At 41.1% G+C, this 27,408-nt stretch overlaps 1 protein-coding gene across 3 annotated transcripts in view; it reads left to right on the top strand.

Annotated features, from left to right (window-relative positions):
• The window catches only part of top2b (DNA topoisomerase II beta), a 178,050-nt gene that overhangs the window by 76,121 nt on the left and 74,521 nt on the right, over positions 1–27,408 (top strand). For all 3 annotated transcript variants that reach the window (XM_088404453.1, XM_088404452.1, XM_088404451.1), the window contains exons 12-16: positions 722–879; positions 5,282–5,407; positions 5,500–5,610; positions 16,563–16,668; positions 16,789–16,898. In XM_088404453.1, the coding sequence (XP_088260579.1) occupies positions 722–879; positions 5,282–5,407; positions 5,500–5,610; positions 16,563–16,668; positions 16,789–16,898 (611 nt within the window). The remainder of the gene's footprint in view (positions 1–721; positions 880–5,281; positions 5,408–5,499; positions 5,611–16,562; positions 16,669–16,788; positions 16,899–27,408) is intronic.

The raw sequence follows: 27,408 nt of genomic DNA, 5'->3' as shown, positions 1-27,408 counted from the left end.
AGCTGACAGGGAAGCACTGTCTCGCCCATAGTGGCATCTGATTGGTTAGCTGTGCATGACCAAGAGCCAGTCAATAATGAACCATATATGACTGTTAGAAAGCTCACATTGTTTAACTATATGTAGTTTCTGCCACTTAATGTCATACAATACATAAGTTTTCCATACTGAGCAGTTAGTGAGTGCAAATTCATTCTATCACTCAGTGTGAGTGAATCAGTTGCTCGTGTACAGTATGTCTCGTGGCCTCCGCTGTCTTGCTGCTCCTCCCCGCATCTCACCTCGCAGCTTGTGAGTTTCATTGAGAAGCACAGCTCTCGAGCAATGCTACAAGACATGTGACATGTGATCGGCTCCCGGCGCGACCATGGGAGTTGGGGCAGGAGTAGATAACTCCTGCCCTCATTGGTCGATGGTCGCACCAGGAGCCAATCATGTGTCTTGTAGGAGGGCCCGAAAGATGTGCTTGTGAAAGCCATAAGCTGTGAGGGAGATGCGGAGAGGAGCAGCAAGAAAGAAAGCGTTGAAAATCACATTCACATTAAAAAAAATTCAGGTGCCCACATGCATGAAAATTCCACAACTGTCCCATAATAATAGAAAAGTTAGAGTGTGGAAACTTTTTTAGGTTAGTAACGCTGTCATTTTCAATTAAATACAGTGGGTGGTATTTTATCACTGAATATGATAAGAGGCTTATCATTTTCTACCCATACTCAAGGTGGCAAACACTCTTCCGAATGTACTCTCATTCTCACTGAGGGCGATTCAGCAAAATCTCTTGCTGTTTCTGGACTCGGAGTCATTGGGCGTGATCGCTATGGTGTATTTCCACTGAGGGGAAAGATCTTGAATGTACGAGAAGCAACCCACAAACAGGTATGTAATTAATTGAATATAAAGTATTTTATGTTTATACTGTTTATGGACCTTGAATATTGAAAATTTTGGGATGATGGCACTTTATTACATTGAGCAAATCTCTGTAGGCTGGGACATGGCCCAAATAGCCTAAGTAGAAATTCAAAACACCCCAGTGAGCAATCCTCACTAATCCCAACAACTCTGTGAGTTTGCGATATACCATTAGGTGGTTATCGAAAAAAAATAATAGCCACAATTATTTTGATTCATATTGAAATCACTAAAAATGATTGCTAAGTTTTAAAATCAATAAATATTACCATATTTTCCGCACTATAAGGCACACCTAAAAGCCTTACATTTTTCTTAAAAGCTGACTGTGTGCCTTATAATCCAGTGCGCCTTATATATCGATCATAGCAGGTGCTGACTGCATAAACCGCTGACTTTTTTGATCATTGAGTTGACATTCCCTTGATCGAAGCACCATAGTGTGGATACATAACAGAATGCAAATGCAGCCCCAGCCACCACTGTTGTTTTTATTCCATGCACACCTAAAAGCCTTAAATTTGTGTCATGAAAATACCACCTCACTGACATTACTTCTGGAAAAAAATAAAACTTGTTTATTCATTTTTGGACTGTACACAGCTGCGAGAATGCTATATATAATATTCTATTAATGAAGTTTGAGTGACTTATCTGATCATTGAGTTGATACTCCCTTGAGTGCAGCTCCATCTAGTGGATATGTAGCAGAATGCAAATGCAGCTCCGACCAACACTGTAGCTTTGATTCCATGCGCCTTTTTTGTCCGGTGTGCCTTATATACAAAAAAAAATAATTTAAAAAAAGGCCATTCTTTGAAGGTGCGCCTTATAATCCGATCCATTTTATAGTGCAGAAAATGGGATAATTAAACTGTCAAAACTTAACTACCATATTTTCCAGACTATAAGCTGCACTGGTATATAAGCCGCCGCAGCAAAAATTTACCAAAAAAAAAACAAACAAAAAAACAAACATATTTTGCCACAGATAAGCCGCAGGTCATAACATCAGATATTTATGCAAAAAGATGGTACATAAAAGTTTTACTTTTTTTTATGTATATAAATATTTTTTAAATCGTCTACGAACTGCAACATCCTCTCTTTAACAGCATTCTGTCTCCCATTGTTTAATGATTGATTAATTTAGTGAACATTGCACACACTGCACGTAAATAATATATACAATCATAATATTATAAATACAATCTTATATACTGCATACTATATATCAAACACAAACTTTTATACAAGATCTTTATGCCGTCCTCACTCCAAAGCATTTGGGTTTTTTGACAGCTTAATAGCTGGATAACGACGTTTCAAACAACTAGACTGTCTTTCCTTTTGGTCTGCTTTATTTGAACAATGGTCATTGACCATTACCCTCTTTAGGTCGTCGTAAAACTAGAAAAATAAAACACGTAATCAGCTAATGATACATAGTACCTCTTATTTCCAATGTCTCTAATGATAAACAAAACAGATGAACAGTGTCATAATTTTGACAACTTGTGTACTTACGGACAATTCTCGTCCAAGGCAAAACAAAATAAGATCAGCAATCCTTGAACATTAACCCGTCGTCTTGGTGTGCTTCCACATTGGATAGCTCATGTCTACTGATAAAAACAATATTTCGAAGTAACCAGAAGATGGTGCTCTAAGTCTATGTAAAAATCCAAAACAACAAAGATGGTACTGCACTTCTGAAGGGCAGAATAATCGTATTCAATTTAGACATCAAAAAAAAAATTTTTTAATAATGTATTTTAAAACTCTTTTCGAGCACAGCCATTGATTCACATCTTTGCAGTTCTATTTCATAGTTGTTTCATGAACTGACTCGTTGAGCAGATACACACATCTGCATTACCGGTGGGAAAAAAGCAGCAGATAAGCATCGCGGCTTATAGTCCGATAAATACGGTAGTCAAAGCATCCTTCAGAGTCTCATGCCAATTCATGCCTGCATGTTGTAGATTCCACATTCCTATTGCTTCCTTCACACTCACTTCAAACAGAAGGCTAGCACAACATGGCTACACCTAAGAAAGCGAACCGTCTGTTCCTAAAAGATAGGAGTTGTATTGTCAGTGGTTTGGAAGTGGTTTGGGTTTGTGGCAGCAGATGTGGAATAGGTAACACCACGCTGTAACGTCCATTTAAAGCCTGTTGCAACAAAAGGCAGCAGCACAACAAATTTATTTCGGCAACTTAAATAGAGGCCCCTACCAGAGTAAGAAAAATGTTAAGCTTTGTGTCAACCAATGAACTCCGGCTAAAAAGCAGTTTATTGTGGAGTAGTCATTTACACATGGAAGTATGATAAGATCGGGGGACGATGGGGGACTGACGCATATCGCTAGACTGGGTGAAATTGTTAGATTCGCAGCATCTTATCTAAATACAGTGGACCCCCGGTTTACGACGTCCCTGGCTCGCAACCAACTCAATGGTGGAAGGACCGTAATGAAGGACTGCTAGAACACCTCGTTTGGTGATAGTTTTTCATGATATCGTAAAAGGGGCTTCCAGTGAGTAAGGAAGCGGCCACAAAGACCTCTCAGGGCAAATTTGATTTTCTGGGTAGGTGATTGTGCTGATTTTTATAGGAAAATTCGCCTTCATGCGATCAAGAAAGTTGAAGGCAATCACATTGTCCTGCATAGTTGATGTCTTACCAGGACCCAGGACTCTATCAAAATGGCTAACTGCGGGGACGGATCAATCTTAATGTCTAGAATATCAGTGATGGATTTAAAGAAAAAATACCAGTAATGTGGGTTAGTGTACAAGGTCCCTGTGAGTATTTGTCACAAGTGTCACCAACTGTATCTGGGAAAATTCTAGAGAGTTTGTTTTTGCTGTAGTGAAGTATATGAACTACTTTGAATTGGATCAAATCAAATCAAAATTAAATCAAGTTATTTGTATAGCCCTGAATCACCAAGTGAATTTATCATCATAAATAAAATAAACAGCATCCTCTGATCAAAGCTCCCAGAAGGGAAAGGAAAAACTCAAAAACCCCAATGTGGAGAAAATCAGAAACCTTCAGAAGGGACCACAGGTGGGAGGAGCCAATCATATTTGTCATGATGGGGTATTAAAAGCATTAAAAAAGTTTAGTGGCAAGTCTAAGACATGGACAAAGTTGAGATGAAAAAAAACACACACAAAAACAAATACACACTTTATGAAGCTACACATAATATCAAATCAAATCAAATTTTATTTTTATAGCCTTGAATCACTGAAGTCTCAAAGGCCTTCACAGGTGAAAAGTGGTCATGTCGAGACTTCTTTTGAAAAAAGAAGTCATACATAGACATCTTTTCGGTGTAGGTACACCAGCTTGATAACTCAGGGATAAAAAGGGTAAAGAAAACACAAAATATTGAGATATTTCCTCTTATTGAATTTCAACAAAACATATACCATGTACCTTATAGCCATGGTACATGCAGTATTTATATTATTTTTTTGCAGTGTTTAAGAACTATCTTTGTCTTGTTTGCCAATAATTTTTTAGCCTTTTCTTCAACTGAAAAAACAAAATATCACCACACGTTATTTGAAAGTAATTGGAGCATCCTGCTTGCTCCGGTAGAGGTGTAGCTCTTAAATATTTAAGTTTGATTGATTTGTATTGATTTGGATAAATAACATTTGTAGTCAGAACCATAGGAGCAATGTTGCCATCTGAAATGGCACATTTTAGCGTTCATGGTTTGTTAACGATTGATCCGTAGGACGAGCAGCTGTGGCGGGCTCCCATCTTCAAAGTGTGACGTCATTTATATCTATTATACTGAAAAATAATCCAACTGCTCTTACCAGCCTATCTGGGGGGCTCGAGCACTGCTATCTAGCGACTAATTCATGCTAGATGTTGCTATAATGTTGCAGCCAGAGCCACAGGTAAAATAACTCATTATTTAGCAACCTAAATTGACAATTAAATGTGATTTCAGAACAACAGTGTGTTGTACAGGAGAAAGTTGAGTCAAGTCAGCCATTACACTGGCACACTGCTGGGGGCGACATCCTAATAAAAACATACCAAGGCACATCCATGCGTTTACTGTCATGCAGAGCATTAACAAGTAGCCCAAACACCCCCCCCCCCCCCCCCCCCCCAAAAAAAAAAAAAAAGGAAATAAATCTTGCGCTGTACAGAGATGAGAAATCTTCTGACCTTTTTAATCTCTCTTAGATCTTTTATAAAGTGATCTTGGTCCATCATTGCTTCCATGGATTGATGAGTTTGTTTGTTTTTTCTTCTTCTTTTGGACTGTTTGAATACATTAATTTAACTTCAATATTTACAACGTGTTGTCTCTTGTTGTTTTACCAACAGATAATGGAAAATGCTGAAATCAATAACATTATCAAAATTGTTGGGCTCCAATACAAGAAGAGCTATGAAGATCCAGAGTCCCTGAGGAGTCTGCGCTATGGCAAGATCATGATAATGACAGATCAGGTGGTCTACCAAATGGATGCGGTCTTTGCTGATGCCATTTTTTATGTTCCATTCACTTATACAGTTGTTGTCCTGTTTCTTGTCTATCCCAGGATCAAGATGGGTCTCATATAAAAGGTCTGCTTATCAACTTCTTTCATCACAATTGGCCATCCTTGTTGAAACACACATTCCTGGAGGAATTTATCACCCCCATTGTCAAAGTAAGGCACAAAGTGTTTCATTTTTTTCTTAACATTGTATTAGTTGCATGAGGTGGTCCAACATGGTTGATCATAGGGGGATTGCACACCCCAAACCAAACATGTTTATAGGGTTAATCATACAACTAGTTCCAGTTAGTCACGAAAGTACAGTGGGCCCCCGTGCTACGAACTTAATCCGTTCAGCGGCTACACTCGTAACTCGAACTGCTCGTATGACGGGCAATCCAAACCTATGTTAATTCGTGAATGCGTGCAACCCGTGCAAAAACCTTAGGTAAAAACATCATGACTTTATACACATATTAAAAATGAGTAACATAAGCTACTGTACAGTTAAATTAAATAACATAAATATACAAGGGAAAAATGACATTTACCTTTGGGGGCGACGTGACTTGAGCTGGGTGGAGGCGGAGGGGAGCAGAGACCAACCCGCAGAATTTATTGATTTATTTTCTTAAAAGGGAACTTTTCTCAAAACTAGAACATATCACTGGCAATTTCCTTCTCTTTAATCCATAATAGAAGAAGCCTCTCCATTTTGTTGTCGAGCGAGGTCCGTCCCCCGGCAAGGAAAGTCTTGCCCTTAGAAGATTGCCGAGCGGTTCCGTCCATACTCACGAGCAAGGTTAACTATGCACGCGCCTCCTTCGTATTTTTTTATTTTCTCCTGCTTGGTTTCTATTGTCATCATCCTCTTACTTCTTCTTTTACCGCCACTTACAATTTTAGAAGCCATGTCTAACAGATAAAGTTTGCAAAGTCTTAACAACATTCCTTCCTCCCGTTTTTCACTCATTTTCTCTCCTTCCTTCTGTCCCGACCAGCTGTCAAAGTCAAAGTCAAGTCAAAGTCAAGTTTATTGTCAATTTCTTCACATGTGCTTAACATACAAAGGAATTGAAATAGCGTTTCTCACTATCCTCTGCGTTTTACATGTACAATAACAAAGTGCAGGTGCGCAAGATGAGACAAACCTAAAAACTAGATACTTATCTATAGTAATGTAAAGTGCAGTATGTTTGATCTACTTTGCCTAGTGTTGCTAAAAAACTTAACAACTAACAACTAAAACTGAGAACTGAATACAAAAAAACAGTTATGGCAAGAGTATCCCAAGACAAGACATAAGTAGCAGCATATGACAGGACAATCCAACAGTACGAGACAAAGCAGGACAACTCTGGCTGTGGTTGTCCCAGTTGTGTGCATTTGAGGTAGTTGTTATAGTTCTAAGGGTAATCGCTAGTGCAATAGAAGTATAATTATAAATAAACATGGCAGCATCAAGTCTGTGCAAATTTTGCAAGTGCATGAGTAAAGTTTGAGTTTAGGTGGGGGGGCCAGCTAGGTGTTTCTTCTGGCTGGGGCTGAATGTGAGAGAGAGGAGTGGAGAGAGAGAGAGAGAGAGAGTTCAGCAGTTTCACGGATGGGAGGGGGGAGGGGGGGGGGGGGAGTTCAGCAGTCTCACGGCCTGGTGGATGAACCTGTTCCTGAGTCGGGTGGTGCGGGAGCGGAGGCTCCTGTACCTCTTTCCGGAGGGCAGGAGGCTGAAGAGACTGTGTGCAGGGTGGCTTGTATCGGTGACAATCGTGACGGCTTTGCGGCCAAGGTGGGTGGTGTACAGGTCTTGCAGGGAGGGGAGCGGAGTACCAATAATCCTCTCAGCTGTCCTCACGATGCGTTGTAGAGCCTTCCTGTTGTAGTCGGTGCAGCTCCCGCCCCACACAGTGATGCAGCTGGTGAGGATGCTTTCGATGGTTCCTCTGTAGAATGTGGTCATGATGGGCGGCGCGGCACTTGCCCGCTTCAGTTTGCGCAGGAAGTAGAGACGCCGCTGTGCTTTCTTGGCCAGAGATGCAGTGTTGGTGGTCCAGGAGAGGTCATCGCTGATGTGCACCCCCAGGAACTTGGTGCTGCTCACCCTCTCCACTGCAGCACCATCGATGGTCAGCGGGGGGTGTTGGGTGCGGCCTCTCTGGAAGCTGACGACCATCTCTTTGGTCTTGCTGATGTTTAGCAGGAGGTTGTTGTCTTTACACCATTCGGTCAGAAGCTCCACTTCTTTCCTGTAGTGGGTCTCGTCGCCGTTGGAGATGAGACCCACCAGTGTTGTGTCGTCAGCAAACTTCACGAGGTGGTTGGAGCTGTGGGTTGCTGTGCAGTCGTGTGTTAGTAGGGTGAAGAGGAGGGGGCTGAGCACACAGCCTTGTGGGGCCCCCGTGCTCAGGGTGATCCTGCCTGAGATGTTGTTGCCAACTCGCACCGCCTGAGGCCTCTGGCTGAGGAAATCCAGCAGCCAGTTGCAGAGTGAGGTGCTGACTCCCAGTTTGTCCAGTTTGCAGGTGAGCTGTTGGGGTATTATGGTGTTGAACGCTGAACTGAAGTCTATGAACAGCATTCTCACATATGAGTCTTTCTTGTCCAGGTGGGTGAGTGCCGGGTGGAGGGCAGAGCAGATTGCGTCGTCTGTGGACCGCTTTGCCCTGTAGGCGAACTGATACGGGTCCAGGCTGGGGGGCAGGATGGATTTTATGTGTGACAGAACTAGTCGTTCAAAGCACTTCATGATGATGGGTGTCAGTGCCACCGGACGATAGTCGTTGAAGCAGGATGGGGAGGATTTCTTTGGCACAGGTATGATGGTGGCAGCTTTGAAGCCTGATGGCACAATGGCTTGCCTCAGGGAGGTGTTAAAGATGTCTGTAAAAACATCTTTCAGCTCCTCTGCACAGTCTTTCAGCACGCTGCCAGGGATGTTGTCTGGACCTGCTGCTTTCCGGGTGTTGATGGCGGAGAGTGTCCTCCTCACGCTGGCAGCAGACAGGCACAGAGGCTGGTCGTGCGAAGGTGGTGGTGTTTTCTGTGGGAAGGTGATGTTCTGTTCCTCAAAGCGTGCAAAGAAACTGTTTAGGTTGTTGAGCAGAGTGATGTCGCTCTCACAGCTTTGTGGTGCAGGTTTGTAGTCTGTGATAGCCCGAATGCCCTGCCATAGGCTGTGTGCATTCTTGCTGTCCTTGAAGTGAGAAGTTATCTTGTTTGTGTATTCTTGTTTGGCTTTCCTGATGCCACGGGACAGGTTGGCTCTCGCTGTTCTCAGGGCTGATTTCTCCCCAGCTTTGAAGGCCTTGTCTCTGGCCCTCAACAGCCTGTGGACATCTCCTGTTAGCCATGGCTTCTGGTTGGCCCGTGTGGTGATCCTCTTGATGTGGGTCACGTCGTCCATGCATTTGGTGATGTAGGACGTCACCGTGTCTGTGTACTCCTCAATATCTGTGATGCCGTTGTAGGTGGCTGCTTCCTTAAAAATTTCCCAGTCTGTTGACTCAAAGCAGTCCTGTAGGGCTGAGGTCGCCTCCTGTGGCCACACCCTTACTTCTTTCAGTGCAGGTTTGATGGCTTTCACTCTTGGTCTGTATGCCGGCATTAGCATAATAGTGAGGTGGTCAGAGGCGCCGATGTGGGGGAGGGGGGTGGCTTTGTACGCTCCTTTGTGCTGAGTTTAAAACAGTCCAAAATGTTATGTCCTCTTGTTGCAAAGTGGATTTGTTGATGAAACATCGGGAGAACAGTTTTGAGATCAGCATGGTTGAAATCCCCCGCGAGGATGATGAAGCCGTCTGGTTGCGCTGTTTGTTGTTCACTGATGGCCTGGTACAGTTCGTTCAGCGCCGCACTTCTGTTGCTGTTGTTAGTTGGGGGGATATAAGTAGCGACCAGCAGTATTGAACTTATCTCCCTTGGCAAGTAGAAGGGGCGACACTTCACGATCATGAATTCCGCCAGAGGTGAGCAGTGTTTGTATACTACAGTGGCATCCCGGCACCACGCTTCGCGGATGTAAACACACACGCCGCCACCGTGCGACTTCCCTCCCTCTGCAAGAGCCCTGTCGGATCTGTAGCATGTTAGCTGCTCTAGATGTATAGCGGAGTCCGGAATGTTACTATTTAGCCAGGTTTCCGTGAAAACTAATACACAAACAGTCACTCACTTTTCGGTTTGCTGATCTCAGAAGTCGGATATCGTCCATTTTGTTGTCCAGTGAACGAACGTTCGCCAAAAGGATAGATGGTATGGCCGGGCGAGTTGGGTTAGCCTCTAGCCTAGCTCGAATACCTCCGCGCTTGCCCCGCTTCCTCGTCCTGGCGCACCGCTTCCGACGCCTCCTTTCCGGGGGAGGGGTAGCAGGCGAGTCCGGTGAATTAGCAGGCCGGCGTAGCAGTCCCAATTTCCTTAGCGAGTTCTCCAGTTCCGCGTTTAAAAGTTGGCAAATGTTGATTCTTCGGATTTGTAGGACTACCCGTCGACTGTACCCGTATTTTGGCGTAAACTGACCGGAAAAACTTTCAGACAAACACTTGTTTGATGAACAAAACAACGCATTGTCGGAAGAGCGAGTGGCCGCTGCGTCTACACGCGCCGCCATCTTGTGATAGTGCCATCAAGCTAGATGAAGGCGTTCGGCCAATACGGCATTTCTGTGATTGACGTGACGCCGGCCAATAGCATCTCCTGAGTGAGACCGTGACTGACACCGTGACTGAGACAGTGACTGTGACATTGTAAGAGCAATATCGGTTTACGTTGACAAGCTTTGACTACTGATTTTGATGACGTGGCAAAGCGAAAATACATGAACAAATACAATGGCCGGCATGTCAGATTGCTCGTAAGGCGAATGGTCTGTGCGTAAGTGGGGGACAAAAAACTCCGCGGACCACGCTCGTAAGTCGAAATGTTTGTAAAAGAGGGTGTTCGAAAACCGGGGGCCGACTGTACCCGCAAATAGCGAGAATCACAAATTGTAATAGAAACCATTAGATGTCAAGTTGGCAAAACTATCAAAGACACCATCTACAAATGAGTGTTTGAAGTGTTTGATACCCTTGTCATACCAGCCTAAGAATATCGAGTCAAAAAGCGATGGAGTAAATAGGTGATTGTTGTTTAAAGGACCCAAAGAGGATACGGCTACGAATTTAAAGTGTCGTCTAAATTGATACCAGACCTTTAGTTATCAGTGTATAAAGAGAGTTTTGTAGGCAAAGAAGAATACGCCAAGGCAGCTATAGAGGATCCCCTACAAGATGATAATTCTACTTTACACCAGGAGGTTCCTGAAGATTGTAACCAGAAGCAAAGTTTATGAACGTGAGCAGCCCAATAGTAAGATTGGGTAATGCGAGTCCACCACTAAGTCTACATCTCTGCAATAAAGATTTACGAACCCTAGGTGGCTTCCCAGCCCAAATAAAAGAAGAAATTATGCTATCCAGAAAAAACAAAAAAGTGTTTTGGTCGAAAAAGAGGAATTGACTGAAATAAAAGAAATTTTGGTAAAATATTTATTTTGACAACAGTGATCCTGCCAATTAATGAAAGGGGGAGGTTACCCCACCTTTGTAATTGTTGAGATAAGAGGAGTGAAGTTAGCTGATACAAGGTTAGATATTGAACGCGTAACGTTTATACCTAGGTACTTAAACCCCGAAAAACTGAAATGAACAGTCCGGTCTAGGCCACATGCTGCAGCGTTAATGGGAAAACATTCACTTTTCTCCAAATTCAATCTGTGACCTGAAAACAAACTGAAGTTCTCAGAATACTTAAAACGGCAGGGATAGAAATCGCATAATCAGTTACATACAGTAACAAATCATCAGCATATAACATAGCACATAGCATATTACAATTTGTATTCCATCCCATTTGCGAAGATTCTTCTAAATAAAGGGGATGACCTTAATGTAATAGATAAAGGCTCAATGGCGACGGCAAAGAGCAAAGGTGACAAAGAACAGCCTTGGTGACGTCCGTGACCCAGAGCAAAATAATCAGAATAAGTATCATTAGTGTGAACACTAGCTTTAGGGGATGCGTAAAGAAGGCGAATCCAAGAAATAAATTTATCACCGAAACCAAATTTCTTCAAAACTGCAAACAGGTACTCCTACTTCACCCTCTCAAAGGCTTTTTCAGCATCTAATGAAATTACAATCTCAGGAAGTTCAGCTTAATACTTGGAGTATATTATATCAAAAAGTGCATGGGTATTAAAAAACAGTTGGCGTCCCATTATAAAACCATAACCACGAACATTTAAACAAAAGAGTTATCCAAACACCCCAGGGTGCTCGGTACACTGGAGGAATATGTAATTCTTTACTACAATGTGTCCATTGTTACCAATAATAAACTAACATTACAAAGTATTCCTATAAACACTTTTAAGAGCTCGAGCTGCAAGCAGCTACTAAGGACCCTCATAGCCTGGGCGACATTGGGGTATGGCACGTTGGGATAATAACATTTTGGAATTTGATTTTTTTTTTTTTTATTGAAGTAGTTGAGAATCAAAACTACTTTGACCTCCAGAGAAGGCCAAAAATATATGAAAATATCTGAAAAGTAATTAAAAATTTCTGACTTCTTGTTGAATGTACAATAGGGAATGCTTGCTGGTGCCTATTCCAGCTGACTTCGAGTAGTAGGCGACATACACCCTCAATTGGTTGCCAGCCAACTGCAGGGCATACAGAGAAGAACAACCATTCACGTACCCAATCACACCCAAGGAAAATTTAGTATGTCCAATATGCATGGCAGGAAGCCGGAGTGCCCGGAGAGAACCCACGCCGGCTCGGGGAGAACATGCAAACTCCACACAGGAAGGTCGGAGCGGGGTGGCTTTTAACTCGAGCCCCTGAACTTTGAGGCAGCTTTGCTAACCACTGTGCCACCCCGCCGCCTCAAACATGATAACATAAAAACAAGCACAACATAAAGGCCTCAACATCCGACCGAGTAATAATGAGGTCAGTCTGATTAATGGATTTAAGGTACACAACAAACATAATAAAACATGTTCGATCAAGGTAGTTCTCATTCTAAATTATGACATTTAGTTTAACAATACAGTTTCAATGTGCAATCATCCCAACATACTAACAAGTACACCAACACGGCCCGGGCTTCTAGGGTCATTTTTTGTTTTTTCTTTGAAAATAATCAGATTTTCAGGGACCTAAACACGCACAAAAACTCAGGTTTTGCACACTTGTAAGGCCTGGTAAAATGTTTTATAATTTATAGTTGGCATATAGCACAGGTGTCAGACGCCAGTCCTTGAGGGCCGGTATCCTGCATGTTTTCCAGCTTTCTTTCTCCATCACACCTCATTCAAATGATTAACCCGTGAGCAAACTCTACCCAACTTGGAAATGATCCAAACAGTGGTGGGCTGTCACGGCCAGCAAGGCCTTCTCGGCTGGCCTAACATTATCATGACTATAATATAATAATTATAAGAACACACACAGTGGGCCCCCGGTTTCCGAACTCCCTCTTTTACGAACTTTTCGACTTACACGCGTGGACCGCGGCGTTTTTTGTCCCCCTCTTACACACAAACCTTTCGTCTTACGAACAATACGAACAATGCGACATGCCGGGCAATGCGTTTGCTGCATCAACGAAATCAAATGTTCACGCTTGTCACAGTTACGCTGAACGCCATTGCTCTTACAATGTCACAGTCACTACTCAGTCACGGTGTCAGTCACGGAGTCAGTCACGGAGATGCCAATATGCTATTGGTCGATTAAGGTCACAGTCCCGGTCTCACTCACGGAAATGCGGATATGCTATTGGCCGGCGTCACGTCAATCACAGAAATGCCGATATGTTATTGGCCAAACGCCTTTATCTAGCTTGATGGCACAGCTGGTCGGGATGGAAGGAAGGAGAGAAAATGAGTGAAAAACGGAAGGAAGGAATGATGTGAAGACTTTGCAAACTTTATCTGTTAGACATGGCTTCTAAAATTGCAAGTGGCGGTAAAGGAAGAAGTAAGAGGATGATGACAATAGAAACCAAGCAGGAGATAATAAAAAAATACGAAGGAGGCGCACGCATAATTAACCTTGCTCGTGAGTATGGTCGTAACCGCTCGGCAGTGATCCCCCCTACTTTGCGGTTAATGGGGGCTGTCAACCCCCCGCGAAGTCTGAAACCCGCGAAGTAGGGTATCAGTTCCGAGATTTCTATGTACGCCCCAATATAGCCGCAGTAACCATAAACAATCCTTTTTTTTTTTTTTTTTGTATTTTTTGCCTATTTTTTTTCCTTTCTCCTATTATTTAACATCAAATTATCCTTATTAACGTTATTAACATTATTGTATATTCATTAAATAACTAATATTACTTAGTTTGTTGAGATTTTGTTCTCAGGACTGGTTATCTGCACCGAGACTCAGGTGAAAGAGTAAGCAAGTCATCACGTTGAACTTCACATTTATTTTGGCTCATGTATGGTGTATGATGTAGTATCTGTTGAATAATAATCGTAAAGTCAGTAAACTAACATATAAACACTTAATCTATGAATTTACTGTATTTTTAACCGACATTAGCGGGTTAGCAACTACTAAAAACTACTAACTATAAAGTGCAACCTCTACACAAACGAACATATAAACAGAATAAACACTTATCGCTTACTAAACATAGGCAGTAGCGTGTGTTATCAACATAAATGATAATAAACTATAAATATGAACTTACGTTGTCATTCACTACGTCATGGTAACGAGCCGAATGACGCACAGAGAACGTAAAACAGGAAACGGAAATGCAACGCGACCCGACAAATTAAAAGCATTCATTTCAAAATAAGATTAAAAAAAAACATCACGAACTCTAACGGTTGAAGAATTCTTAACAGTTATTAACTAATATTACTTTGTTATTTGATTAATACTGTACTGTATAATGTACTTTTTTGCTTTTTTCAATTTTTGTACATTTTTGCACATTTTTAAATGAATTTTTATTTTTTAATATTTTTTATTATTCCTGAAAAAAAACGCAAAGTACTGAGACCGCGATATCTGAGACCGCGAAGTAGGAGGGATCACTGTACTGTATATATATATATATATATATATATATATATATATATATATATATATATATATATATATATATCTATATATATATATATATATATCTATATATATATATTTTTAGAATTTATAATTAATCTCCCTAATCAGGCAGGCAGACTTCATGGCAGACTTCATGTCTGCCTGAACCCAAAGCCGTTATGCATTTGCTTGAAAAGTAGAAGGCTAAAGTTATTTAAAAAAACAACAAAAAAACATGTTGCTCTACTAGCTAACGTTAGCGTTTACGTACATCGAAGCCAGACTCGAAGACGCTTTTTTTTTTAAACCCACAATGGCTGAAGAAGAGCAAAACAGAAATTGGGCCGTTGCGACTTTCAGCATTGGCGTCAATGTCAGTACAAAAAGATCATCTGCCTCTATTGTCTACGTTCTCGTTAGTTTGATTTGACCCAGCTGTCTGGTGATACTGGTGATACCAGTTTTGCTCCCGGTTCGGTCCTGCCTCATTTCTTGTTAAAACTTCCTTTTTTAAGCCACCTATTTCTGAGTTTTCCTGCATTTTTTGGTCCCCTTCTTTCCTCCTCTCAACTCACCATGCCCAGACATGACACTTATATTAGATTGTCATTCGCAATTTAGCGTACAATCTTGTTAAAGCTTGCTTGCTCTTCATGGACTTCATAAAACCCAGTGGACAAATAGTTTAAAATTATTATTACTTATTCCAAGGTTTGGCACGTAGAATGATAAATTTTAATTGCTGATGCGGGTTTATTAATGTTTAAATGCTCTGAAAAATAGCGGTTGGTGTTGTTCTGATCTGAAATGAAGTTCAAACTGCCAGTTCAGGTTTCTTAAAAACAATAAATCAAGCAAAGACTGACTTTCTTTTTTACTCAATTGGTGTTGTTTTTTTTTTCCTCAATTGATGTTCCTTTTTTGCTGCCGTTTTTTTGTTCTTGCGGTGACATGCGGATGACCAACAATAGCTAGTGGTTCGAGTGGCGAGTGGTTCTTAACCTTGTTGGAAAAAAAAAAAAACCTTTCAAATTTCTTATGCACATCCACGGAACCAGTTTTAATTGGACAACAAATATTTTAACTGTTAAAGGCAGTATAAAAAATACTTTTATGGAACCACACAATCCAACACAGTGTGTGGCCAGACCTCTGTCGAACTCCTCAAACTGACTCATCGAACCGCAGGAGCTTCATTGAATGCAAGTTCAAAATCAATAAGCTATAGGTCGACCAACACGGACCGCGAGCAAAGCATTGATCTCCCCTGGTTTACACGGGTATTACTGTATTTCTGCAAAAGGAGGACCTACCATATTATGATTTTTCTGTTGGGGTTCCCAAATCTAGCACCTGCTTACTTTTGTTTAAGTAATTATTGCACACATTGGAAAAAAAAGCCTAAAAACGTAATTTCACTTCTCAAATGTCACTGTGTTTGTCTGCTATATGATATTTTTAGCTGACAGTGTTGATTCAAACAACAGATGATTTTTAAAGTAAAATCTTGAAAGGATATGGGGTGCCCAAACATTTTCATGCGCCAGTTTTTTTTTTTGCCAGTCTATGTGTAATTCACAGTTAGATTTTTTGCCAATATATTTGTAGTTTTCATTAATTTTTGTTTGCTTTCTAGTCTTTAAAAAGAATAAAAGACATTTTCTTAACCCTTACTCTTTACACTAGATCAGTTAAAAATGTCACGATAGCGCTCAATTTCCAATCCCGACATTACAACTGAAAAATTAAGATGAGTTTTATTTATGATACACTGATATATTTACTCATGTAACGTATTTATCTGAAAGTGCTGATGTCACGATAGCGCTCAATTTCCAATCCCGACATTACAACTGAAAAATTAAGATGAGTTTTATTTATGATACACTGATATATTTACTCATGTAACGTATTTCTCTGAAAGTGCTGAGAAGTGTGTAAAATAGGGTATGGACAAAGTATGAAAATATAAAATTCCAAATGTGACTGGTTGCTGATTACTCATATGTATTTTCTGCAGGTTTCCAAAAACAAGCAAGAAATGGCCTTTTACAGCATTCCAGAGTTTGATGAGTGGAAGAAACAAACAGACAACTATAAAACCTGGCATGTAAAGTACTACAAAGGTTTGTTTTTGACGCAGTCAAGTTACATGGGCCACTGAAACTTAAAACATATGGCGCAAATTATAATTGAATTACTGATTATTGTTATTTCTATAAATAATCATAATAATTATCTTATAGGGTTGGGTACAAGTACAAACAAAGAGGCGAAAGAATATTTTTCTGAAATGGAGAGGCATCGCATCACATTTAGATACAGCGGTGCTGAGGATGATGCTGCCATCACTTTGGTGAGTTCAAGCTAACCCCCTTTTCTTTAGTAAATGGATGTTATACAATCTTTATTTTGCAGTGTGTTTACTCTTGGATGAATATGAGTTAGTGGTTAGCCACACTAATTACTAAAAAATGATCTAAATAGCAGTTAAACACATTGTGCTGTGTTTGGGCACATTTCATGGAGGATAACTTAATTCACACAAGGTAAAATTGCACTCTTGAGTTTTAATCGTGCAAGACACAAGCCAATCCATACAAATGCATTAAGTACATGTATGTTGTGTTTTACATTATCTAGGGGGGCAGGCACATCAAAAATTATAATGTTCTATGCAGTTTTGCTCCTGTAAGCATGGCATTCTTTCCATCTCCTGTTTTTTGTTGTTTTTGTCATATTGTGTACGTTGTCGTTCGTGTGGACCCTTGGTTGGACTGTTGCTAGTGTTTTGGCTGTGACATTCATCTGAGGAGAGGAGAGGAGTGTGTGCTTGGTTGTTGTGCTTTCTCAGCAGCATGTGTCCGCACAGATTTTAATGGGAGATATGTTGGCGCAGTTTAACTCTCACCATTTGATGGCCATGGGACGCTTGTGTTTTTGCACCTCTAATGGGCAGTAATTTTCACAGCCCCATTTTTTCAACGTTGCAGGGAAGAGGGTGTAGGGAAGTTTTTTTCCATATTCACCGAAATCCTCCGCCATGTTTTTTGCCCGAAGCTTAACGAAGTCCCTTGTGTTTGTCCCCTGGTGGTAAGATGATTCAAAGTGCTTTATTTGACTGTACATATCGCTGATTATTATCTTAAATAATGGTGGCAGCCAATATCACGATCACGATTAAAATGCAATTAATCGTGCAGCCCAACTCCAAAGGTAAGGTAAAGCCGTTGGTATTTCTATATCAAGAGTGCTTAATCTTATCAAGAATTTTCACCTGCATGAAACAGATAGGAATCTTCCCAGATGTGAGGAAATAATGTTGATGATTAAAAGTCTTCAAAGGTTGATGTGAGGGGTGGAAAAAAACACCACATCTAACATCCAAAGACTTGAAGGGGTCATTGTTTCAACAAAGTACGATACGCCACACACAAAAAAGGCTTTATGGGTAAGGCCAAGGAAGACGCCATTGCTGAGGCAAAGACAAGAAAACGGAATGACTATTCATTGCCAAGGAGTACCTAAACAAACCACAATACTTCTGGGAAACTGTCCTGTGAAAAGATTAAACAGTATTAGAGCAATTTGGGACTTCACATCAACGTTTGTTTACAGATGGCGCAATGACGCCTACAATGAAAAATGAATCCTCCCCATAGTTATTGGTTTAGAATTCATAGTGCTATGGGGCTGCTTTATTGCATCTAGTACTGGACACCTTGATTGATATCAGGATTCATGAAATCTGAGAATTATCAAGACATTCTAGAGTGACATGTCTGACCCAGTGTGATAATACTTGTCAAAGTTTGAGGGAAGATTTTTAGTCGAAGATCATGTCATCCTCAAGCAAGACAAATGCTGTATTCACACCGTGCGGCGTGTTATTACGTGTGTCGCGAGAAGTTAAAACATTTTAACTTCTGTCGCGCGTTGCGACAACCAAGCTGTTTTGGAAAAGTTCAACGTCTCACACGGTGTAAAAATGAATCATGGCAGCCGGTTTGTAGTCACCCGGAGCTATCCAACACAGCCAGCAAGAGCACTCACCTGGCTTGTAGAAAGGCGGGAGAACTGGTATGTGCAGAGTTTGTCTCCTTCTTTAACAGCTGTTGAACCGAGAACTGTGCCAAGATAATGATAGTGCAGCATTGACAGCACTGTATTTAGCACGGTACTGGCCCCTTGAAACTTTTTTTTTTTGGTCTAGAGGAGAAAATAATGGCTCCACTACATCCCAGAAAAGTGAAAGTTCTCAGCAATGCTCTCCTTTCCAGATCCACTTCAACGTGCATAGCAATCACAAAAGTGATCATCTGGACCCCACGACAAAACAAAACGCCTCGCGTAGAGTGTAAATGATGTGCTTTGTCGCGTTCAGCAAAAGACTCAAAGTAGAACCCTAACCCATAAAAAATAATAAATAATAATAATATTAGTGGAGACAGTTTTCCATTTCCTTGCCACGAGTCACCAGGTTCCCCCTCTCAATAGGAGGCTAGGCTTGCACCCATGGGACAGCTGGGCTCAACCCAAAGAGATGAGGTGGGTCTATCTTCACATAGGGTCACCACGTGTGCAAGGGTCCTCAAGGTACGGATGCTGTGTGAGCTGGGAGCTGGCCAAGGCGAAGGCCATGTGCTTTTAAGCTGGAAGTCCGTGCTACACTTCCGTTTCCCGTATTTACCTTCCCGAAACTGATTGGCTATCTCGCGTCACATTTCCTGTCCCATCGCACCAAACACATCTTATACAGTAGATGTTGCTCCAAGCGCTACCAAGTGACAGAAAAAGAAAAGGCATTTTTATGTACTTCATATGTCTGTGTGATTTTGTGTGTAGAACATGTTCTAGATTTCAGCGTAACCGATGTTTTAATAGGTAACACATGCACTCTGTAATTGGAGATTTGAAGAGAGAGTCAAGTCACAAGGTTGCAAAATTATTTGCTTATATCATTTATATATAATCATTTGCTTATAGCAGTTACTTTGGTTGTGTATTTTCTAGGGCTGGATATTGGGTCTTAATAGTTTATTGCGATATATTGCAAAAAAGCAAAGGCGTATTGCGATGTATTGGGCAATGTTTGTAAAATAATAATATGGCATATCCAGTCCTCTCATTTGCCTGTCTCCGACAGGATTTTTCCCGTGGGATGTATTATTTCAAATCAATGTGTTCCCCTGACGTAGGAGTAGGAGTGTTGTTTAACAATTGTTTCACATGAGGTAATTGAAGGCTGCAGCAGGGGAATCCTCTCTTTGTGACGCTTACTCTTTAGCTACCTTAACCAATCACGTTCTCATGTTCACTTCCTGTTTTATGCTCTATGTGTGACTCATTTTCTCTGCTGCCTTAGCAATTGCTACTTTGATGCTACTTTCAAGGAACATTATATCGTTCAAAGTAGGTTTTCAAGTCATCTTTCAAAATATTGTTATGGATTTATACTATAAATAAAACTGCTTTTATAATCTACAACAATAGCTATTTACCCAAAAAGATTTGAAAATGATATATTCTAGAGCTGTAATTTCAGTATGATATTTTTGCTCAAGGTTATCATCACATCAAATTCTGATATCGTTCCATGCCTACTCACAAGCATTAAAAAAAAAAAAAAAATATATATATATATATATATATATATATATATATATATATATATATATATATATATATATATATATATATATATATATATATATATATATATATATATATACGGCCCCCGGTTTACGAAGACCCTCTTTTACGAACATTTTGACTTACGAGCGTGGACCGCAGAGTTTTTTGTCCCCCACTTATGCACAAACCTTCCGTCTTACGAACAATCCGACTTGCTGGCCATTGTATTAGTACATTTATTTTCGCTTTGCTACGTCAAATAATTCAGAGGTTGACGCTCATCACGGTGATGTTAACGCTATTGCACTTATAATGTCTGTCATGGTGTCAGTCACGGACTCAGTCACGGAGATGCTATTGGCCGGCGTCACGTCAATCACAGAAATGCCGATATGCTATTTGCCGAACGCCTTTATCTAGCTTGATGGCACAGCTGGTCGGGATGGAAGGAAGGAGAGAAAATGAGTGAAAAACGGAAGGAAGGAATGTTGTGAAGACTTTGCAAACTTTAACTGTTTGACATGGCTTACGTTAATTAAATTAACTATACAGTAGATTATGTTACTAATTTTAGTTATGTGTGTAAATTCGTGATGCTTTTAACTATGATTTTACCACGCGTTGCCAGTCGATGTGTACGTACAATTGACCTCGCTTTACTACATCAACGAACTCATCTGCTCACGCTACACACGGCAACGCTGATATGCTATTGCTCTTACAATGTCACAGTCACTGTTTCAGTCACGGTGTCAGTCACGGAAATGCCGATATGCTATTGGTGGAACGCCTTCATCTAGCTTGATGGCACAGCTGGTCGGGACGGAAGGAAGGAGAGAAAATGAGTGAAAAACGGGAGGAAGGAATGTTGTTAAGACTTTGCAAACTTTATCTGTTAGACATGGCTTCTAAAATTGCTAGTGGCGGTAAAGGAAGAAGTAAGAGGATGATGACTATAGAAACGAAGCAGGAGATAATAAAAAAAAAAACTACGAAGGAGGCGCACGCATGGTTAATCTTGCTCGTGAGTATGGACGTAACCGCTTGGCAATCTTTTAAGGGCAAGACTTTCCTTGCCGGGGGACGGACCTCGATCGACAACAAAACGGAGAGGCTTCTTCTATTATGGATTAAAGAAAAGGAAATCGCCGGTGATAAATTCTAGTTTGAGAAAAGTTTCCATTTAAGAAAATAAATCAGTAAATTCTGCGGGTTGGTCTCTGCTCCCCTCCGCCTCCACTCGGCTCAAATCACGTCGCCCCAAAGGTAAATGTCATTTTTCCTTTGTATATGTTATTTAATTTAACTGTAGATTAATTTAACTATAGATTATGTTACTCATTTTTAATATGTGTATAAAGTCGTGATGTTTTTACCAAAGGTTTGCATTTACTAATTAACATAGGTTTGGATTGCCCGTCATACGAGCAGTTCAAGTTACGAGCATAGCCGCTGAACGGATTAAGTTCGTAACACGGGGGCCCACTGTGTGTGTGTGTGTGTGTATATATATATATATATATATATATATATATATATATATATATATATATATATATATATATATATATAGAGAGAGAGAGAGAGAGAGAGAGAGAGAGAGAGAGAGAAAATGTCATCTCTGTTTGGCATAAATGCATTGAGAAATATTAATATTCTTCGTTTGGGCAAAAGTTTTTCTTTTTTATTCATCAAAACTTGATCACTTACTAACATTCTGTACAACTTAGTTCCCTCTCCGACACAAACGCTTTTTTTTACAGCAGGGTGGCACTTATTATAATTGGTAAAGTTCATCATGAACTTTCATTTGGCATCGCGGATTTTGGCTCTGTTGCGGCAGAACGACGCAGCAGCTTCGGCTGCGGGCGGACTGAGCGGCCGGCCGCCGAGATGGCTGGGGCAGAGGCGAGCCAAAAGGGGATGCCTTCAGGCTAGGCTAAAGGCTGGGGCTCCCGGGCCACCAGTGCCTGGCCTGCTGCCGGCTGTCATCCGCTACCTCAGAAATGGGATCGACGAGCTGGGAACCTGGACTAGCATTCATCGTGATGCTACGTGCACACCGAACGCGAAAATTGGCGTCGCTACGCTCATTCGCGGGGCTTCCGGTGGAGCAGCTCTGCTGGCGTTTTATGTCTTTCTTAAATGTTTTTAACGTTTGATTTCTTATGATCTGTGCTGTGTGACTGCAACACGTTTATGTTGGGCTGATCACCATGGCGACTTTTGCACAAGGACTACTTTTGGGACTGATTGTTTGGGAACTGCTGGTGACCTGTCAAGCAATTCCCCACGGGGAAACCAAGCTGCTGCTGCGTTATTCCATAAACACGCTACTGTCTCTTCGCCCTATGGGGACGATTTCACCGGCGGATCTTCCTGAGGAAGTGAAAATACAATCAATCACAAGAGTTGGATTGCGGCAGCGTCTTCGGAGAAAAGGAAACAGACCACCGCTACCCAGCTTGCTACTCAGCAACGTTAGATCGCTGAGATGCAAAATGGACAAGCTCTGGGCCAACAGCAAGACATGCTTTGAATACAGAGATTCAAGTGTGGTTGATGGTGGTCACAGAGACCTGGCTCCATCAAGATGTTCCAGACTCTCTCATTGAGTTGGAGGGTTCGAAAATCACAATCCCCCTGTATGTAATATGGAAATTATCACAACTGACCTAAGTTGTAAAATTGTAATTGACCCACAAAAGATACAGTCAATCTTTAAATAGGTGTGCACTAAAAAATCCACAGGCCCTGATGGCATTTCTGCACTGCTCTTAAAAGCATGCGCAGAAGAGCTCACTCCAGCTTGGTGCCCCATTTTCAAACGATCTGTGGACTCACACACTGTCCCTAGCATCTGGAAAAAATCCACCATAGTTCCTGTGGCTAAAAAACCATGCCCCACTGAAAACAATGATTTCAGACCCGGATCTCTGTCTTCAATTGTTTTGAAGAGCTTTGAAAAGTACATGGTGGCTGTGCTCAAGTCAGAGGTCAACTTGTCACTTGACCCATACCAGTTTGCTTATAGCCAGGGGAGGGGCACAGATGATGCTATCAACAGCATCACTCATATCACTGTCAATCACCTGGAATAACCAAAAGCCTATGCTTGGATTTAATTTATTGATTTTAGTTCAGCTTTTAACATTCTCCTACCCCATCTGCTCATTCTAAAACTGAGACAAATAAGTGTTAACACTTTTTTTTAATTAAGTGTTACTTTTCCTTTTTAACAAATCAAAGTCAGCAGGTAAGAGTCAACAACACCGTCTCAGACTGCAAGTCCATCAGCACGGGTGCCCTGCAGGGCTGTGTTAGCTCTCCAGTCTTTTTTTCTATCTATGCAAATGATTGCTCAAACTGCTACTCAGGGAACTTTGTCTTCAAATTTTCAGATGACACAGCTATCTTTAGTTTGCTGCACAAGGATTCAAGACCTTCAGCTCATTTTTCTGAAGTAGAAAAGTTTGTGTTATGGTGTGATACAAATAATCTCACCTTAAATGTAAACAAAAAAAAGGAAATGATTCTCGACCCGAGATTAGTGGGGGATCATAGTCCTGTGATCGTCCATAACTCACCAATATAGCAGGTCAGCTCATACAAATATTTCAGAGTTCATTTAGATAATACATTCAGCTGGAACACCCATGTTGACAGTGTTTGCTCTCGACTACAGCAGAGACTGTATTTTCTGCGTAGACTTAGAGTGTACGGTGTGGACAAAGCCATCATGTTGCTATTCTACCAGGTCAGATATGGGATGTCAGCTTGGTACAGCAATCTCGATGTTAAACAAAAAAATAAACTCACTTGTCTGGTGCACACTGACATGAAGGTGATAAGGTTGAATGACTATCAGAGTCCTCCGTCTGTTTATGAGCAGACTGTCCTCAGGCAAGCCCGAAGAATAATAAGCGACCCTTCCCATACCTTCTTCACAGAGTACCAAGCTACTAAATAATGCTGTTTTAGGCCATAGATAGTGTGCAATCATTTCTATTTATTCCGGTGGCTTTTAGCATGTGTTTGTTTACATGTTTTTAGCATACACTGCAATCTTTTTACTTGCTTTTAACCTGTTTTTACATGTTTTTACATGTTTTTAGCATTTTTCTTTATTATGTGTCAGGGTAGTCTGCTTGTGCAATATTTATGTCCATCGGATATGTGCAAGACTGAGATGCAAATTTTTGTTTGAGTATATTGCTTGCTGTCTTATTGTGTTTGTTTTCTCATATTTGCTGCAGCTGCTGAGTCCAAGACAAATTTCCCCAATAAAAGTATATCGTATCGTATCATATCGTAAGCAGCTACATGCATAATGCTATAATGCATGGATGGATGCATTACTTGATGTACTGTACTTCACTATAAAGTTAGCAGGATTAGATGCAGGATTAGACATTTACACATCGCACTTCTGTGTTCTGGATGAGACTAGGATTATCTTAACTAGGATGAAATCATACTCATTGCCCCATCCTTTAATCAAATTTTTAAATAATACCATACATTCTTAATGACATTTTACAGCAGTAATTTTTATTATTTTCAAAGTGGCGTTAGTATAGAGTGGTATATCTAGACTGTTAACTTAATAATGTGCATTGTCCAATTTATAACAAAATGGGAAAAAATTAAATTGCGCTCTGTGAAATTAATCCTTCCACCCATTATCTGTAGTTGCTTATCCTCACTATAGTCGCTGCCTTGCTGGTGCCTATCCAATTGGCTATGGGTAGTATGCGGAGGACACGCTGGACTTGGTTGCACAGGGCACAGTGACGAACAACCATTCATGCACCCACTGGGGGGGGGGATGCTGGCTGCTCTAAAAACCACATCATCCTTCTCACTAAGCCTCAGATTTATATTGCTGACCGGCGGGGGAGGGCTGCTGGCTGCTCTAAAAACCACATTTATGCGCCGAATCGCGGAGCTTTCTGTTGCTGTTGTACTTTTTGTCCACTTTTTTTTTTGGGGTCGCGCGAGGAGTGGGGAGGGGAGTGGGGCGAGCTTACTGTGCACGTTACGGTAGATCCGGAAAGAAGAGCATTGCTGAGAACTTTCATTTTTCTGGGATGTGACAGAGCCAATATTTTCACCGACGGCACCTTTATTCTTTGCGGCAATACTCGCCAGCTAAAAAATAAAAGTTTCAATGTCGCAATCAAGTGGCCGAGACCGTGCTAAATATTGTGCTGACAATGCTGCGCTATCGTTAGTTTAGCACAGTAACTATGGTTCAACAGCTGTTAAGTGAAGCACAGGCTGCACATACCAGTTGTCCCAAGTTCTCACTTCCGCCTTTCTACAAGCCAGGTGAGTGCTCTTGCTTGACTCTGTTTTGTATTGAAAGCTCAGCTAGCTGTGTTGGATCGCTCCCGGTGACCGCAAAGCGGCCGCCATGATTCATTCCTACCCACTGTGTGAGTCGTTGAATGTTCCCAAAGTTGATTGGCTGTGGCGACGCTAAATGCGGAAAAAGTAAAAAAAAAAAAAAATTAACTTCACACGAAAGGCGCAATTTCGCTTCTCATGACGGGCCGCGGCCATTTGCGTCTCTTCATTCGCGTCCATCACCTTGCCCAACGTGGATTCGCGCCCAGTCACGCGAACTCCATTGACTACAATACAAAACACTCCCCTTTTTCGCCTCGTTTGCATTCGTTGTGCGCGTACCATTAAACTAAATAATCTCCAAAACATTATTTTGGGAGCAGCCCACGCGGCCCGGTACCAGTTGATCCAAGGACAGGTACCAGTTCTCGGACCGGGGGTTGGGGACCACTGACTTAGAGTGTTTAATACACCTGTCATGCATGTTTTTCGAATGTGGAAATAAGTCGGAGAGAACCCAGGCTCAGGGAGAACATGCAAAGTCCGCACAGGTCAGCGTGAGCTAGATTTGAATTCAGGACTCTGAACTGTGAGGCGGACGTGCTAGCCACTCTTACTTCCAGCTGCGCCACTGTTGTGCAAAGCGAATAACCATATAAAAACACATATGTATGCCAAGGACATCAAAAAATGTAAAACTGCAAATGACTCAGTTTGAAGTACGCAATTCCTTTCAAAAGCCACTCCTTATTTGCACAACAGACTGATAAATAAAATATTAATAATATAATAAAATATGATCAAAATGTTTTTTGACTTCCATATTTCTGGCTTTGGGATGTGTGGAAGTTGTCTGCAGCCAACTTCAAAAATGCCTAATATGCATATCATATTTAATCTTAACTTTAGGGAAACAACATTATTTCTGTTTGGTTTAATCTGAGTGATCAAGTCAGTGATCGCTATGGTGCTATCCGCAAGTTAAAGGCACCCAGGCAGAGATTATATAAATCAATCAAATTATGCTGGAAAAATCCCACATTTTGTTTGCTGTGGGCTACCGCTGCTAAATGGGGTTTCCTACCTTGGTAGAAGATAAAAGCTCATGAGAATATAGACCTAGACCTTTGTCCAAAAAAAAACCATTAGCTAATGACAGTAGCATTATTTTTATTAGTGTTGCCAGCTAACATTAGCCACGTTGCGAACATATCCAAGATAGCTAGCGAATAACCAAAGTTATAACGGCGGCAGCGTTTAGTTAACTTAACTTATCGTGCTTTCTGACATTCAAGGGAGAGTTCTTGAAGGCAACCACCGCATGACGTTTTGTCTTCCCCAATGAATGCAAAGAAATCCTTTAAATAAGGCCATGGGTGAGGGCTTTTGCCTCCTGACCCTGTGCTTATTCAGCTTATTTTTCTGTCTTATTCGACGCTAGCTTCTAGCAAAGGCTACCTACTGTTATCTTCTCTGCTCTCGAGGTTGTGTGGCGCTGACAGTTGTGGGACGTCCCAGCGTTTTTTGTTTTTTTTTAAGCGGCAGTCAGGCTGATTGGTCAAACACAGTTTACCTAGTTTGCGCAGAAAGACAAGTAACAAGGCCTTTTATTGTGACTTGTTAAAAATAAAAAATAAAATTAAAAAGTAACAAGGGATTTTTCAAAATGTAGCAAGTAAAAAGTATGATATTTGTGTTTTAAATGTAATTAATAAAAGTTAAAAGTTGTCAGGAAAAAAATACTTCTAAAAGTACAAAGTATCAGCAAAATTTACTATAGTACACTAACAAAGTATTTGTACTCTGTTACTTCCCATCACTGCTTTTGGTGTGTCTACTCGTCTGGTCCAAGACATCTTAGAATTGATTGTTGTAATTTGACA

Source organism: Hippichthys cyanospilos, chromosome 21 (assembly GCF_059441005.1).
Source record: "Hippichthys cyanospilos isolate Australia breed blue-spotted pipefish chromosome 21, RoL_Hcya_1.0, whole genome shotgun sequence".
In the NCBI taxonomy this organism is placed as follows: Eukaryota; Metazoa; Chordata; class Actinopteri; order Syngnathiformes; family Syngnathidae; genus Hippichthys; species Hippichthys cyanospilos.
The sequence above is the reverse complement of the archived record's forward strand: the minus strand, read 5'-3'. Positions and strand labels throughout refer to the sequence as shown.